Here is a 17843-nt window from a genome sequence, read left to right as displayed (position 1 = left end):
TGATGGATCAGTTTAAAAGGGAAAAAATAAAATTCAACATTGGAGGCAAGAATGGCTGAACATGGAAGGATGAAGGTGAGAGGAAGCTGATGTTGCTGTGCTCAGACCCCCGGAGACCTCTGACCTGCTGGAAGCTGGCACTTGTCAGTCAGCGTGGGGAGGGGCCGTAGCCCATGACCTCCCTGCCTCCGGAAGATGAGCCACGTGAGGGAAGTGCAGGTGAGTGTTTAACATACTTTCAGCTGTAAGACTCACTCCTGAAATGGCAATTAATACTACTAATAGTAAACAGTGCAGAAGCCAGCTCTTTATTTGTTTGATACGAATGACTTTAAACCAGGCTTGTTGAACAGTTTGGTGTAGCTGACAGTGAAGGTTTAACATGAATGCAGAGCAGACCATGTTCAAATGTGGCATTGTCCCAAAGTACAGGATAACTAAGACGGCCTACATTTAGCAGCACCTTTTTGTAACAGTAACTTAAATGAGCAGTAGAAAGAGAGCAGAGAAAAAATCGAAATGAGTTTGACAAGGAAAAAAAAACCCATAGAACTGTTCAGAACATTTCCAGCATTTTCTAGGTTAACTACAAAAATCATGATTCTACAACCTAGTTGGTTAAGATGAAACCTTTGCTGTGTGAAAAGACTTAGAATTTTACATTCTACGAGTCAGTAAATATCCCATTGCCCTTGGGATTGTTTCTTCATTTACATACTTTGCACACACCGTTAACACATAGACCCACTACACAGTCTTCACAGATAGATGCGCTTATGTCAAATCCTGCAATAGAGGTTTCTGAGGAACACTCTGATTTGGACTAATGTGTTTCACAGTAAAGTGAGAAATGAAGGGTCCAGGTACAAAATTTTTAAAAATGGAATCTGTTAATGTAGTTCTTAGAAAGGGATTAATGGTAGCAGCAAAAAAGATACATACCAGTTATACCTCAAGAATTCAAATATTCCAAAGTCATGAACTGGGATGTAATTTTGTATAGGAAAGGTTGGGGCAGGTGATTAGGACATCTTACCATGATGAAAAGTTGACTGGAAGTATTTTATAAAAGTAACTTTAATTGGAACTTGATTTCCCAATGATGTGACTAATTTATACTGAAAATTTATATATTATGACTAGTGTCTTTATATTCAATAAATAAAGGTATGTCAACAGTACAGAGCTAATGAACAGATTGAGGGAAATGTTTTCTCTATTATCTGATAAAACACTATATGTCTAATTCATTTTTATAACTCTTGAGTTTTCTTTGGGAGAGGAAAATAAGGAATGAAACATGAAACAGTTTTACTTGTAAAGGTCCAAAGATATTTGGCAAGAACCTGGAATAACCAAAGAAGCGAAATAAAAAAAGCCTACCTTATTTAGCAAAATAAGAATTTTTAATGTCCAGGTCTGAAGGTAGGCAGTCATAGAGAGGAGTTTTCCAGGAACAGACTTCAAGTGCCAGGTCCGTGCACACCTAACACTGTGTTACCCATCCAGGCATTACTGGACAGACAGACATAGAGCAGGTTTTGGCCTCAGCATGACAGCCACCTTGTGGGCTGCCGCCAGCGTGTCCCTGACACCAGGCTCAGCATCTCTGGCTTCCCCTTCAGGGCAGGTGTCCCACACAGGAAAACCTCAACATCTTTGTTCACTTCAAGTCACCTCATTTTGCCCTGATTTCTTCTGAAGAGCAGAAACTTTGGTTATAAGAAGCACTTCTAGGTTTTGACGGACAGTGAAAGTGTCGGAGTGGGTGGGGGAGATGGGGATGGAACGGGAGGCGATGGATGGAGAGAAGAGGGGAACAGCCAGGGGGGCGGGAGGAGTCACGGTCTCTGATTTTCCCCTGAAATTATTCTACAAGCTGTGTAAACGTTTCTCCCTACGACAGACACTCGGACACATGAGAGATCAGACATTTCCAGTGGAACACTCACAGTTAAAAGCGGCCCGTATTTTTCCTTTCCAGGGGCACAGCCAAGGAGCCAGCAGGTGGGAGCTCTCTGAACGAGTCCCCTTTGGCAGCGAGCTCCCCCCCACGCCCCGGCGGCTCCCGCAGCAGCATAGTGAACGGCGGAGCCAGGTGGGTGCATGCCGGTGGCCCAGGCTGGACGCTTCTTGCGTCTTCCACACTCACACCCTCCACTTGCTCGCACATGCTCACCCCCAGACCCACACGCACACGGGTTCCAGCTTCTAGACTCCAGTGCTGTGACCTCAGACACTAGCTACGCAGGACGTGGTCGTCACAATCAGTGTGAACTGCACGGAGTAGAACAACTCTTGGAGTTTGGTTATATATTTCCCATAGTTTATGGTCAGAAATGATAAACTTACAAGGATGGTGAAACATTCAGAAATCAAACCTTTTCAAGTCAAGCAGCCACACGTATTTACAGTATGTACAGACTCTCTAGTGAATGGGGATGGGTGTCGAGTCGATGCTATTACAAATTTCCTGAAGGTGGGCTTTTCTAGTCCCTGTAATTCATAAAGCAGGTCTGCTGACTTGGCATTAAGACTCTAAAATAGTGTGATCAAACTGATATATATATATATATATTATATATAATATATATAATTATTGTAAGAAGGTGTTTGCAGAAATAACATTTACAAACTGTCTATACAGTACACAATACTAATACATAGAAAATAGATTCTGACTTTATGATCCCCTTTGTGTAAGGCAAGACTGAATCTGTCCCCAAATTTAGTCAGCCGGAGGTACAAGCAAGAAACAGTGGTCCATGGATGAATATGCAAATCAGGTGCCTACATATTAAAAAATCGGCAAGAATCAGGAAACTCCACTTTTTATCTGGGCCAGTTCTGGCCTACTGGATACATCAACCACATTTTCGAAAACATCAGCTATGCTTCTTAAAATACGAATGCCACTCAGACAGCAACAGATTTTGTTCGAGTGGCAGCTACCCTAGACGGGGTTCAAGGATCTGTAGACAACCGGGGGCCTGCAGTCTTTCCAGGCCAATTGATAGAGCACTTACAAAAGAAAAAAAAAGTGTATTAATACTCAAATATTTTATGCTGTTGCTATCCAAGCAACAACAGTACAAAATATACAAGACAAGTCACATATGATTGCAATGTAGTCCGCCCCCCTCCCCTCAAGATCGAGTTGGGCGGGTGGTGGGTATACAAGACTTAAAAAGAAAAAAAAAACAACAGAAAAGGGCAGAAAAGTCATTGGCGGATGTAAACATCCCTGTTCCAGTCCGCAGCCTCGTTCCGTCTCCGGGACACCCCTTCCCCATCCTTGTCACAGTAGCGATCCTTGGATTTGTGGCGGCTCCGCTGTTTGTTGCACTCGTTGTGGTCCTGCTCCCGGTCCGGGTCCCTGGAGCGGTGCCGAGTCTCCCTGTGTCGGTGCTCCCCGCCCCCGTGGGGCTCCTCTCGGTGGTTGTGGTCGCGGGGCGGGGCGTAGTGGTCCGCGTGTTCGTGCGAGTACTCTTCCTTGGGCTCCACGTAGGCGGAGTCGCGACTCTCCTGCGTCTCTGAGTCCAGGGTCTCTTGCCTGGAGAGGCCTCGGCTGGTGCCGCTGCGATGGTTGTGGTGCTGCGTGGAGGAGCGATGCTGGGCTTTCTTGACCGGTTCCGGGCAGGGTTCTTCTTCAGCTTGGGAAGCAGAGCGGGCCGGAGCCCCACGATCCGTCCTCTGATCCCCTTGAGAACCCTGGAGCCAGAGGAGCAAATACAGGAGAACCCCCGTCACAAAGGCAGGTACTTTTAAGTCTAGTCCCCTTGCACTGTCCTAGGTGCTTACAAATTAACGTCAAGTCCAGTATAATATAAATGCTACTGGATGTTACCAAAAGAATTAAGCAAGCAAGCTGGGTTAGATTTCATTTCAGCCTTTTAGAGACTTTGAACAGAGTAACCTTTTTTTTTTTTTTTGCCTTTTAGATGAAGGAAGGAGGGATTTCTTTTATATGTTCTCTTGTGGTTCAAATACAGATACAAATTCCTGAGATTTGTCTACACATGGTGTACACTGAGCCACACCTCTGCTCAGATACAGGTGGGAAGATAAATTCTGGAAATGTTGGCTTTAAGGGAAAAAAAAAAAAAACAGTCAGATGCTTAAATGGCACTTAATGAGACCAGCACTAGCATAAGATAGTCACATATCAAATTATTAATACAACCCTCTGTGCTCATCTATGAGAAGGGTCACAAGATGGAACCCTTACGACAGCCCCATGAGGTTGGTGCTATTAGATGCCTGAGGCACAGGGCCTGAGAGGGATTTGAACCCAGGCAGTCTTGAGTCCACAGCCTGTGCTGCCGGCCTGTAGAAAGTTCCTCCTCTCTTCCTGTCTAATAGAGTTAGTAGTCTGTGGTAACCTAGAGGTGGGGATGGTGGGAGGTCAGTCCAAGAGGAAGGGGATAGAGCTGATAGACATATAGCTGTTCCACTTCCTTGTAGGAAGAAACCCATACAACCCTGTAAAGCAACTCTACACCAATTAAAAAAGAATATGGGGCGAGGGGATCTACATTCACAGGATGCTGTTTACACTGCTTTTCTTACGGGCACACAGCTCACTTGGGAGAGAGCTGCCTGATGGGAACAAATGGTGCATTGGCATCCCAGGCGTGGAAGAGGGCTCCGCTTACCTGTGAGTTGGAGGCTAGCGTGGGGCTGACGGGCAGGGTGGAGGTGGCTAAAGTGCGGCTGAGCAGGGGGTTGGGGAGACTGCTGCTGGGAGGGTGGGTGGCCTTCCAGTAGGCCTCCAGGTAGTCGGCCAGGTGTTCACAGGCATCCTCGAGCTGGTTCTCATCCAGGATCACATCAAACAGCTCCTGCAGGGGCAGACATTACAGATAGCACACTGACACCTCCCCACCTTAGAGGAGAAAGCAGGGAGCCCCTTGGTCTCTGCTCCTGCTGCCTGACTCCTCCACAGACTGTCCTCCAGAGTCAGCTTACAAGCATTGGTCCTCCTCCGGTCAGTGTCGACACACATGTATCACTGGTATCAATGACTAGGAAGTGGACAGGTGTAATAAAAGTTAAGGGCATGATAGAAAATTTGCTAATAGTGGAAAAAAAAAAAAAGAATTGACCCTACGTTAGAAGAGAGATGTAAAAAAGAAAAGACTATAAGCCAAACAGTATAGGAAGAAGTCTGTTTTCGACATAGAGACTGTGAAAAGCTGAATCTTGGAAATAGCTGCGGCAAGGGAAGGACATGAGGAAGCCAGAACCTAGAAGGTAGGTTGGGAGGTAGGCAACATATGTGTACGTACACTTTGCTGTACAGTGGAAACTAACACAACATTGTAATTATCCTCTCATTAAAAAAAGAAGCCAAAACAAAACCCAGAAGCATAGTGTCTCAAAGCATGGTATGCACAACAGGGATGCAAGGTAGGAATGGGTTCAGGGGTCAGAATCTGCTTACTGACTGGTTTGGAAATTGGTGTCTACATGGTTTCAGATCAATTTCATAGATGGTGATAAAGAGCCAGCAACTTGCTTCCAGACTAGAAGTGAATAATAAACCAACCCCAAATAGATCCATCTTTCCAACCAAAGTTCTGAAACAACAATTGTGTTTCACTTAAGATACTATGGAAGCGTTAGATGTTAACAAAGCGACATCCCTACGGAACACACTGCAGCCTTTGTAAACCACGACCATGACCTAGACCCGTGCTCATGGTAAGAGGTGGACAGTTCTCCAATTTGGGAAGAAGCCCACTGCTAATGGAGAGGCTTCTCTTCTGGACAAGTGTTTACCTAGTCTGTCTTGTTTTTGTTAACAGCGGGGCTGATGACAAGTGGATTATACCGAACAGAGAGACTTACTGGAGGACACTGAGCTAGCTTATCTGCCGCCACCATCTGGACATTGAGGTGTTTCGCTTGAGATTTCCCTCGAGACTTTATTAACCTCTGTAAAACCTGCAAAAGATGAGGTTTTTAAACAGGATTGTCTGTACTCAGGTAAACAACAAGGTTCATTATTCACTCTTTTCTCTGGGACCTTTTTCATACAGCACTCACGGTTTACTAGGCAAGAAAATAGAATATTTAAGATCTGGAAAATTAATATTTCTCGGTTGCAAGCTTCAAAAACCACCAGCATGGGGATTATTCTGAATCTTTTAAGGCTAGCACTTCTCAAACTTTATCGCTCATGATTTATGTTTTTAAAAACTTGAGAAATTCATTTAAGAATGACCAATAAACCTCTTGCATGTTAACATATATCACTTATTTCGATAAAAATAGCTAAATTGTTTGCAAATTTCTCTACGATCTGACTTCATAGAAGATAACCAATGTTTCCTCTTTCTACATTTAATCTGCCACAGTACATTACTTTGAAATAGGTGAAGAAAATCCAGCCTCTTCCACATACGTAATTCAGAAAAGGAGGAATATTTTAGTAGCCTTTTCAGATAATTCTGGATATTTTTCTTTGATACTACAGTAAACAAGTGGTAGCTTTTTAAAGATTAGCTGCCATGTGACATCTGAAACCCTACTCTATTAAATTCCATTGATTTGTCCTGAAATTTGAATGGCATGTTATTTGTTCTTTCCAATAAAAACAGTGTTCTAGGATGACGCCAATAATCACACCAGTACTTGTCCTTAAATAACTGACTTTGAGTATGCAGGTGAAGAACTTGATGTGCACTTCCCATTTTGTTATGTAGAATAAAGTACCACAATAACATTTTATTGACTAAATATAACAAATATTTTTGGTTTAAATAAAATACGTTCTTAAAACTAATATCACCAGTTTTTGTATTCTTAGTGTGGACACCAGAAGTTGTAAAAGAGTTAATGATCGTAAAAACTTAATTCCTAGCACAGTTAACTTAATAATACTCAGATATTTCACAAGATTCCATCTAAAATCATAGGCGAAAGAGGCATCGTCTCTTCTAACTTGAAGGTTGCCAGTAAAAAATCTGCACCTTATTCTGACCTCGTCTGGGACATAGATTTATATTTTAGTAATACCTTTAGACAAGAGCAAGGATCTCCTATCAATATACATACCCGGAACTAATGTATCCAGTGTTTTCAAACTCCACTAAGAAAGTGGCACTAGATGCATTTTCATTAGTACATTAAGTGAAACTTTATAACCTGGTGGTGCATGGTGAGGAAGAATGCAGCAGCTTCTAGTGCTGTTGTCGTCTTGCTTCCTGCCTAGACATTACCCACCACTTCTTTTGCACCATCAGTACAAAGGTCAGGCCAGGGGAAGAGGAGGAGAATATCTGAGGATTATCAGGGAAATGACCTTCTAGGCCCTCTGAAAGTGTCTCCAAGCCTCCCCCACCAGAAATCCACAGGCCACACTTTGGAAATCACTGTTCTCAGCCGTGAAACTTATCGTCACTCTCTGCTTATATGACTCTTAACACTTCTCATCTACCATCTCTCTCTTCAAATCCTTAGTGATGGATAAAGAAGCAGCCTGTTTGTAACTGGAAAGCAGACTATAAACACATATTTTAGTAAAGTTTCACTGCAGAACAAACGGTAATAGCCCTGCTTACCTTAGGAGAAGAAATCTTGACATACACTATAATAGGGGCCAGAGAGGTTTTACTGAGCTGGGCTGGGTGATTGATAGTGTCCGCGTCAAGGACCACCAGTTGCAGTGTTCTTGCAAGTTCAAAAATCCTTTCGATTTCACTCTGAACTTCCGCTGTAAAAGGTGAAGCAGAGATTGATTACTTAAAAGTTCAGCATCTTTAGACCAGATTGACAGAAAGTAAAATGGTTACTCAGGCAGGTGAGCTGTTGTTGATGTCTACAGGTAAGAGAGCTGATAACAGGCATCCTTTGCAAAGAGCCATTCCTTCACAACACCTCGAGAATTTAGAAATTCCTCTCTCAACCAGCTATGAAATTTATTTCCAGTTTACCACGATGTATGTAAGAGTCAAACTTTTTGGCTCTCTGTGCTTGTTTTGGGGGGCTATAAAACTTCACTCCATGGAGTCATTTTATTAAAATGTAAAATAGAAACATGAAGAGAGCTCTTCCTTGTGTTTTGTTTCTGACCACTCAAGCCTAGCAACCCATCACCGGCTTTCCTGTCACTGCACGGGTGTATCTGCATTTACCTGCCACCTCTTGGTATGCTTTCTGGAGATGATGGAGTCTAGAGATGTTTATGAGCAAGTGGAACTACAGCAGGAAACAGAGATTTTCAGAATGTCTATAACAAACCTACCCAGAAACACACCTCTTCTATTTTTCACCAACAAAAAGATGGTCCTGTAACATTCATGCTTAAAAGGGCAGTTATGTATTGGAGGCAGCACCTCGGATATATAATCTATTAGATTTATAGAAAAACATAAAAAAAATTTACTTGAATGCCAAAGTGTTTTCATTCAGTTCATCTATTTCTCCATTCTCTCTCGAGTGTAAAAAGGGCTGTCCAAGAATACTTTCTGTGATGATGGATATATACTGTATCACTGCTATGGAGTACCCGAAATGTAGTGAATGTGAATAACAATTTCTGAGAGTCAGATAAAAGTTAAATAGCCAGGAACTATGTTTCTAAGTATCACAGATCTGTAAAGGATAATATGTAGCTTGCAGTGCCCACTACAGTCATGAAGGGCCAATCCCATGAGATGCCTGGACCTACAGGACACCATTTAGTTCCTCTTGTGCATTCACGTCCATGCAGAAGATTCCTGGAGATAATTTTAACTTTTGTATTATCCAGAAAAGGCACGCCACTAATCACCTGCCTCTTATTACTAAGAGTCCTTTTGTTTATCTGGATGTCTTTAAAATGCCCCAAACCACTTGTGATATGAGCTTTAAAGTAGTATTTGGTCACATTACCACTCATGACAGTTTTGCTAAAAGACGAAAAAAAAAAAACCTACTAAGCTTCTCAATAGACCAGTTTACAAGAAATACAGGGAACAGACAGTTGTATAAACTACACCAGTATAATTTAGTTAGCAAAATTCAGTCTCTGAATACCCTGTAGGATAAGTAGGATAACTGACCTAGTTTCTTAAAAAAATTACAAGGAGATAAAAGATATATGGAAAACAGGATTAAGAGATTCAAGGACCTAAGAACCAATCACAATGTGTGAACTTTATTTGGATCCTGATTCAAACAAACAGTAATTTATATATTTTATGATGCAGAAGTGAATAAAGTGTTTATGTATATATATATGTGTGTGTATAAAATGTATGTGTTTGTATCTATACAGTATATGACAGCTGGGAAATGATACATGGCTGAGTGGCAACCTGATGATACCAGGGGGTGGTTATTAAGGTACAGCAGGGACTTCCCAGGTGGCCCAGTGATTAAGACTCCATGCTGCCAATGCAGGAGCCCAGGTTTGATCCCTGGTCAGGGAACTAGATCTTGCATGTGTCTACTCAAACTTGGTGCAGCCAAATAAATAAATATTTTTAAAAAAGGTATGATAATGGCATTATGGTTTAAATAAAAGGAGTTTCCACTGTTTAGAAATACATACTGAAATATTTACAAATAATATAAGTATCTGGGATTAACTTCAAAGTAAATGGTTGAAACTAGGTAACAAGTACCTGGGCTTTCTTACAGCATACTGTTCATATTTCTTTCAGTCATTCCTTTTCTAATTATGTTCTAAAACATTACTAATACTGTTATTTGCTCTCTTCTCTTGCTTCTTAAATTTTTTATTCCAATTATAACCTTGCTTCTCTGTGCCCTGTGTTTTCACAAGCCACCGATCACCACTAGTGAAGTTCCAACCTAAGTTTATTGTAAACATTAAGAAATTTGATGAGTTTACTGCTGACATCATACCAGGTGGAAATGCTAGAAGCTTTTCCTCTGAGATTAGGAACCACACAAGGATGCCCACTCTCGCCACTTCTTTCAACATAGTATTGAAAGACGTTAGCAGAGCAAGTAGGCAGAAAACAAAAACAAGGCATACAAATTGGAAAGGAAGTAAAACTCTCACTGTTTATAGCTGACATGCTGATATATGTATATAAAACTCGAAAGACTCCCCCAAAAGGCTGTTAGAACTAATAAATGAATTAAATTGCAGGATATAAAGTTAGTCTGCAGTACAGCTCAGTGGAATAAGATGAGTCACACACACACACACATTTGCAACAAGACTAATGGACCTTACCAACTTTATGCTAAGTGAAATTAGAGACAAATATATAATCTTACTGAAATGTGGAACTGAAAAAAAAAAAGCAACAAGTTCACAGATATAGAGAACAGGGGGAGGCGGAGGGTGATCAAAAGTACAGTGAAGTCCCAAGGATGTAATTGGAGTTAGTGATACTGTCTGTTTGAAAGTTACTAAGAGAGTGGATCTTAAGCAAGATCCTCTATGACCCACCTCCCAGAATATTGGAAATAAAAGCAAAAATAAACAAATGGGACCTAATTAAACCTAAAAGCTTTTGCACAACAAAGGAAACTATAAGCAAGGTGAAAAGACAGCCCTCAGAATGGGAGAAAATAATAGCAAATGAAGCAACAAAGAATTAATCTCAAAAATATACAAGCAACTCCTGAAGCTCAATTCCAGAAAAATAAATGACCCAATCAAAAAATGGGCCAAAGAACTAAACAGACATTTCTCCAAAGAAGACATACAGATGGCTAACAAACACATGAAAAGATGCTCAACATCACTCATTATCAGAGAAATGCAAATCAAAACCACAATGAGATACCATTACACGCCAGTCAGGATGGCTGCTATCCAAAAGTCTACAAGCAATAAATGCTGGAGAGGGTGTGGAGAAAAGGGAACCCTCTTACACTGTTGGTGGGAATGCTAACTAGTACAGCCGCTATGGAGAACAGTGTGGAGATTTAAAAAACTGGAAATAGAACTGCCATATGACCCAGCAATCCCACTTCTGGGCATACACACCGAGGAAACCAGATCTGAAAGAGACACGTGCACCCCAATGTTCATCGCAGCACTGTTTATAATAGCCAGGACATGGAAGCAACCTAGATGCCCATCAGCAGACGAATGGATAAGGAAGCTGTGGTACATATACACCATGGAATATTACTCAGCCGTTAAAAAGAATTCATTTGAATCAGTTCTAATGAGATGGATGAAAATGGAACCCATTATACAGAGTGAAGTAAGCCAGAAAGATAAAGACCATTACAGTATACTAACACATATATACGGAATTTAGAAAGATGGTAACGATAACCCTATATGCAAAACAGAAGAGAGACACAGAAGTACAGAACAGACTTTTGGACACTGTGAGAGAAGGTGAGGGTGGGATGTTTCGAGAGAACAGCATTGAAACAAGTATACTATCAAGGGTGAAACAGATCACCAGCCCAGGTTGGATGCATGAGACAAGTGCTCAGGGCTGGTGCACTGGGAAGACCCAGAGGGATGGGATGGGGAGGGAGGCGGGAGGGGGGATCAGGATGGGGAACACAGGTAAATCCATGGCTGATTCATGTCAATGTATGGCAAAAACCACTACAATATTGTAAAGTAATTAGCCTCCAACTAATAAAAATAAGTGAAAAAAAAAAAAAAAGAGTTATCCTCACAAGAAGAAAATTTGTAACTTCGTAAACTTGTAAGTAATCTTTCTGTGATCATTACACAATATATACATGTGTCAAACCAAGTTGTATACCTGTCAGTTATGTCTCATTAAAAAGAAATTTGATCACAAAGATTTTCATCTGTGTACCAGTTAATGACAGGTATTCACATAGTCACAAGAGTCCCATGCCTTAAAATACCTTGTTTTTTAGAGGCTTGAGCACTATTAAAAAGATGATTATAAATGTAATTTGTTGTTGTTTATTCGCCAAGTCGTATCCGACTCTGCAACCCCATGGACTGTAGCCAGCCAGGCTCCTCTGTCCATGGGCTTTCCCAGGCAAAAATATAAATGTAATACTTGTTATTAAATCTGGGTAACAGATAAACATAAAATAATCCATTATCTTATTATATATCCAAAAATTGTATCTATTAATGTATATCAATGTATGTATATATAGCTTAATCTATGTATCACAGACGTGTGTATATATGCATACATTCTAGTATTCTTAGATACACAGATACCTTACACTTTTTAAATTAAGGTGGAAAATTAGATATTCTTTAAAAACTTAAAAAGATTTTTTCAAGAAACCCAATGCAACATATTTGTAAATAAACCTTATAGAGAGATGACCAATAAATTCTGAAGAAAATGCTTTTAACTTCCAAGTACAAAATGATGCTTTCAAAAGAAATGTGCCCATACTAGTGGATTTTCTTTGATGGAGTACATCATGCTGAGAATTTATTTCAAAAAAGAAATAATGCTGCTGATGTTCATTTCTGAAACTGAAAAGCCTTATTTATCTGTCCAGATCCCGATCTCTTACACCTACTGAATTTAAACTCGCTGCTGATACTATGAAAAACAGTATAGAGGTTCCTCAAAAAAGAGTTGCCATATGATCCAGCAATCCCATCCCCGGGCATATATTCAGACAAAACTGTAATTAAAAAAGATACATGCACCCTTATATTCATAGCAGCAGTATTCACAATAGCCAAGACACAGAAATGACCTAAATGTCTGTCAACAGATGAGTGGATAAAGAAGATGTATGTATATACAATGGAATACTACTCAGCCATAAGAAAGAAAATGTTGCCATTTGCAGCAACATGAATGGACCTAGAGATTATCACACTAAGCAAAGTCAGTCAGAGAGAGAGAAATACCATATGATGCTGCTTACATGTGGAATCTAAAATGTGACACAAACTTATCTATGAAACAGAAATGGACTCAGAGGGCAGACTGTCAGTAATGTAATAGTAGTTCCAATGCCATTTCATAATCACTAAGCACAGATTTCTCATTTTGACAAGTTCTTTACTTAGCCTAAGAAAGGAAATCTGTTAAAGCTCTCTGTCACAGCCCCCTCTCCTTTCCCCAGACCCAGGAAGGTTTGCCTCTGGCCACCCACTTCCCAGACACCAATGTGGCTTCTTCACTTAATCCAGCGGTGTGATCCTTGGGTAACAAGGCTTAATTTCTTGGAGCTCCTAAGTATTCTTTTCTGGAAAATGGAAATGAGGACTAAGTGTAGCAATGTGCAAAATATTTATTTCAGTATGTGCCTATAGGAAATGCTTAATAAATGTCAAGTATTGCTTTGTGCCAACCTAACATGTATCACATTGCATTTTGATGATATGACTGAAAACTTTTCCAACAGTTGAACTGATAGAAGACTGGCAATAATACATAATTACTTTCATTCCTTCCCTCAGGACAGTGCTTAGGACATACTTGGCACTCAAAAATTTTGTTGAAAGAATGAGTTAAAAAGGAAAAGAAAAAATATAATCATTGTGTATATATATACATATATATATAATGTAACAAATATTTGCCTTTTAAAAAATTGTTTTTAATTAGAGGACAATTGGTTTACAATGTTGTGTTGGTTTCTGCTCTGCAACAATGTGCATCAGTTATATGTATACTTACACCCCTTGCTCTTGGGCTTCCCCACCATCCCAGCCCTCTAGCTCACCACAGTGCACTGAGCTGAGCTCCCTGTGCTGCACAGCAACTTCCTACTAGCTGCCGTACACATGGTAGTGTATATATGTGTATACGTGGTAGTGTATATGTGTGTGTACATGTAGTGTATATATCTGTGTACATGTGGTAGCACATATATGTCTGTACACATGGTAGTGCATCTATGTCAGTGCTGTTCTCTCAATTTGTCCCGCCCTCTCCTTCACCTACTGTGTCCACAAGTCTGTTCTCTACGTCTGTGGCTCTATTCCCTGCCCTGCCAGTAATAGGTTCATCAGTACCATTTTTCTAGTTTCTGTATATATGATGATATACAATGTGTTTTCTCTTTATATTTGCCTTTTTAGTTGACTATATATAGATTAGACAGAAGCTGTTGTTGTAGAAAAAAATTCACTAAATCTTCAAAAACATTAATCGTGCACTTGACAGCCAAACTATATATAGGTGAAGTCCTCCCTTTGGGTGGAGATATGGCTGTAGCTGGGCCATCAGAGCAATGTTGTGGAATTAAAAAATGTTAATTTCTTAAGATAGACATGGCTATGCCTATAATGATTAGGTCAGGAGGAGGGAGGAAGTGAGATTCAGATCAATAGGCCCATAAATTTTTTTCCTAAGAGAAGGCAGATGGTCAAGTAAATGTAATCACTTCACACCCTGCTCAATGGAGGAAATCCTGGACTGGCAGTCCGGACGCCCAGGGTCTAGCCTTAGCTTTATTCCTTGGTGCCTTACCTACACCACACGGATCCCTTCCCTTCTTGTGGTCCTTAGATCCTTCACTGCACAGTGATGACAAGATCGGTAGTTCTCAAACCCTGGCATGCACAGCAGAGTTACCTGGCAGGCTTGTTGAAACAGACTGCAGGGCCCCGCCTCCAGAGCTGCTGACTTCATAGGCCCAGGTGGGGCCTGAGAAGGCTCATTCCTAACTGATGCTCCCAGCAGTAATGCTGTTGATGTGGAGACCACACCTGAGAACCAGTGAACGAGACGTTCTCTCAGGTGTGTTACCCCAGTTCCACAGTCCCTGGTGTTACCAACGTAAGTAATGAGTTTCTCTTTAATTTGACGTTCCTACTGAGACAACTGTACATTCACAAGCAGCTGTAAGAAATGACAGCTCCCAGTGCACTTTATTACTGAGTTTTCCTCAGTGGGAACATCCTGCAAAACTATAGTGCAACATCACAACCAGGATATCAATATTAATACAACCTATCCGTCTTACTCAGATTGCCTGAGTTTTATGTACTCATCTGTGTGTGTGTATGTGTTTGTACTGAGTTCTATGCAGTTTTATCACATGTGTAGTTTCCTGTATCCATCACCATAGTCCAGAGACACAACAGGTCCATCAAGATAAGGAGGAAGAGACCAACTATTAACAAGTTATCTTAGCTGACTGTTCCACTGGGCTTAAAACATCTACCAAGTTGTAAACATTCTTGTCTGACCACCTAGTTGCTAATATATAAAGTGATTGAATTCCTCTCCTCCCATGCATTACTTTTCTGTTATAACTATAGCCAAATGCCAGCTACATCTAGCTTCACTTCCTTTACTCTTTTATTTGCTTGTATTTTCCTACTTTCAGTACATAGTTTTTGCTATTGTGTGACAGAAATAGACCCCACAAAGCACAGTTGTGTACAAGTGTGTGCAAAGATGTAGCATATTCTAAATTGACTTGTTCCTAGAAAACTACTTGGGGTAATTCCAAACCACAGTTGCAGATAGTATAAAGTTGGGCAGGTTAAAGACATTAAGGTGAATTATTTTATAAAGCAATAGTTAATTATCTAAGTTTATTATTTTTAAAAGTTTGGATTTGGAATTGGCAAATAACTGTATTACAAGATCCTTTACTATTTTAATTCGAATAGTGTTTTTACTTCTGTAATGTATGGAAGTACATATTTGTGTGCACAGCTAATATACATATTTTAATTTATGATGTCTGACCAATATTACAACTGAGAAAAAAAGTGAGAACTTTTATGAACCCATATAAAGACATATATATGTCATATATGCAAAGAAGTCCTATACCACTCCGAAAATCTGATGATGTACATAAAGCTGAAAAATTTTCATGGTTTTTTCCTTCATGCCATATGGTGGCATATTAGTATAAGCAACTCCAAATGCAACATACTATACTTTATGTAATGAAAGTTTTCTAAAAGTGCAAGTATAAAGTAAATTTTTACCTATTAACATTATATCTTCAATGTACTGGATCATTCATCCTTTCTTAAATAATTGCTGCAATTGATCTCATCTATTAAGTTTGAGGTCAGTTTTCTCAAATTTAGTTTTTACTAAATGTATGCAAGAAAAAGATGCTTTTAAAATAAACTCCCCCCCCCCCCCCGCCATTCAGCCCTACCTGCCCTTGGGCTCAAAGCACTTCTAGGATAATAAATAATGCTTGAAAGAAGTTCTTAGGCATCCTCTCTGGCCTCAAACCTTCCTCTAGCATACAGTCTCCAGCTGTTCACAAATACTGCAACATTAGCACTGATTTAATTTGACTTAGATCTTTGAAACGCTAATATTCTTTAAAAAAAAAAAAAAAAAGCAACATTACAGAGAACCCATTGTGCAGACTGAGAAGAATGTGCTACATAGAAACTGGTTTGTTTTTTAATTTATCTATTTACTTACTGGGCTTCCCAGGTGGCGCAATTGGTAAAGTTGCCAGGGCAGGAGATGCGAGAGATGCGGGTTTGATCCCTGGAGTAGGAAATGGCAACCCACTCCAGTATTCTTGCCTGGAAAATTCTATGGACGGAGGAGTCTGGCCAGGGCTACTGTCCATGGGGTCGCAGAAATTTGGACATGACTGAGCACATGCTGGCTGGCTAAGTACTTACTAGTTATTAAAATTTTCAGTTCTAGTATATATTTCTTTTATCAGATCTAAATTAATATCTTATATACTTTAATGAGTAAAAGAATTATATATGTATAATTATGTATATACAAATATGTCACACTGTTTGAAAAATTAGAACTACTAATAACAGCAGCCACCATTAACTGATCTGCTACTGCATGCCACAAACTACTTCATGTGCTTCTCACAATAATCCTAGTAGGTATCTTGGTAGTACCACCATGTTAGAGATGGGACATGGATACAAAGACTAAATAATTGCTAGGTTAAAAACAGTAAGAAGAATCGGAAAGATCTAAGAAAAGCAAAAAGAATTAAATAAAGACGGCGACATTTACAAATCAGAAGAAATGGTAGCATTTAGAACTATGCACAATCTTAACCATTGTCTACACATGTACATATAGTTACATACCTGGAGTACTAAAGGACCAGTTTTGTAGAAAGTAAGAATATCTTTCCTATAGGCTCCACATCACACACATAAAGTGTTATTCAGCATGTTTTATTGGCGGGGGAGGGGGAAATCCTCTGATCATTCTTCTACCACTAAATTTTTTCTCTGTAAAATCACCTATTCCTTGCACTACAAGGAAAAACTAAAAATTCTTGTACTTACAAAGAATTAAAGGCAAAACACACATAACATACTCCCCTTCTTTCGAAACTACAGACAGTGCATGTGCATGTTGTGTTTCCTAGGTAACCAGATGACCTGTATGCCTGTGTGAATTTCCATCCATCCTCAGGGTGGGCTCTGGCCCCAGGCCATCTTCCACGTGGTCTAAGGACTCTGCCCTCTGAACCCCTCTGCTTTGTTTGAGCAGAAACAAACCTGTCTAAGGATGGACATTCCCTATCAGCAAAGTCAATGGATTTGGCCAACCTTGTCTTCTTTGACCTTTCTGTAGCATGTGAGATATGAAACCTTTTCACTCCCCTGTGGGATCCATCTTTTCTGTGGTTTCCTGTCCCTCTGTGCTCCCCATGCAGGTGGGGACCCGGGTTTGATCCCTGGTCAGGGAACTAGATCCCACATGTTGCAACCAGAGATCCCATGTCACAACTAAGACCCAATGCAGACAAATAAGTAAATAAATATTAAAAACATTTTTTAAAAAGAGACTTTTGCAGGCACTCAGGACACCATGTGCACGGCAGCAGATCACTGGAGCCCCCAACACAGACATTCTCAGCTGCGGTTCACACAAGCTGAAGCTGCACCCTCTGGTTTCACCTCTCATGCTGTAAATATGTGTTCTTGTGATCTATCACATTCTTCTCGTTTTTGTGCCTTTTAAAACAGCCTCCAC

General features: G+C 40.3%; 1 protein-coding gene across 2 annotated transcripts in view; it reads right to left on the bottom strand.

Annotated features, from left to right (window-relative positions):
* Nucleotides 1-2258: 2258 nt before the first annotated feature.
* CACNB2 (calcium voltage-gated channel auxiliary subunit beta 2) overlaps nucleotides 2259-17843 on the bottom strand; it is a 410995-nt gene continuing 395410 nt past the window's right edge. For both annotated transcript variants that reach the window (XM_065921213.1, XM_065921214.1), the window contains exons 11-14: nucleotides 7566-7717; nucleotides 5851-5946; nucleotides 4656-4841; nucleotides 2259-3711 (exon numbers count right to left, since the gene is read on the bottom strand). In XM_065921213.1, coding sequence (XP_065777285.1) covers nucleotides 3223-3711; nucleotides 4656-4841; nucleotides 5851-5946; nucleotides 7566-7717 — 923 coding nt within the window. In that variant the 3' untranslated portion in view covers nucleotides 2259-3222. The remainder of the gene's footprint in view (nucleotides 3712-4655; nucleotides 4842-5850; nucleotides 5947-7565; nucleotides 7718-17843) is intronic.

This window comes from Muntiacus reevesi, chromosome 2, assembly GCF_963930625.1.
Source record: "Muntiacus reevesi chromosome 2, mMunRee1.1, whole genome shotgun sequence".
In the NCBI taxonomy this organism is placed as follows: domain Eukaryota; kingdom Metazoa; phylum Chordata; class Mammalia; order Artiodactyla; family Cervidae; genus Muntiacus; species Muntiacus reevesi.
Note: the sequence above shows the minus strand (reverse complement) of the source record. Positions and strands in the feature narration are given on the sequence as shown.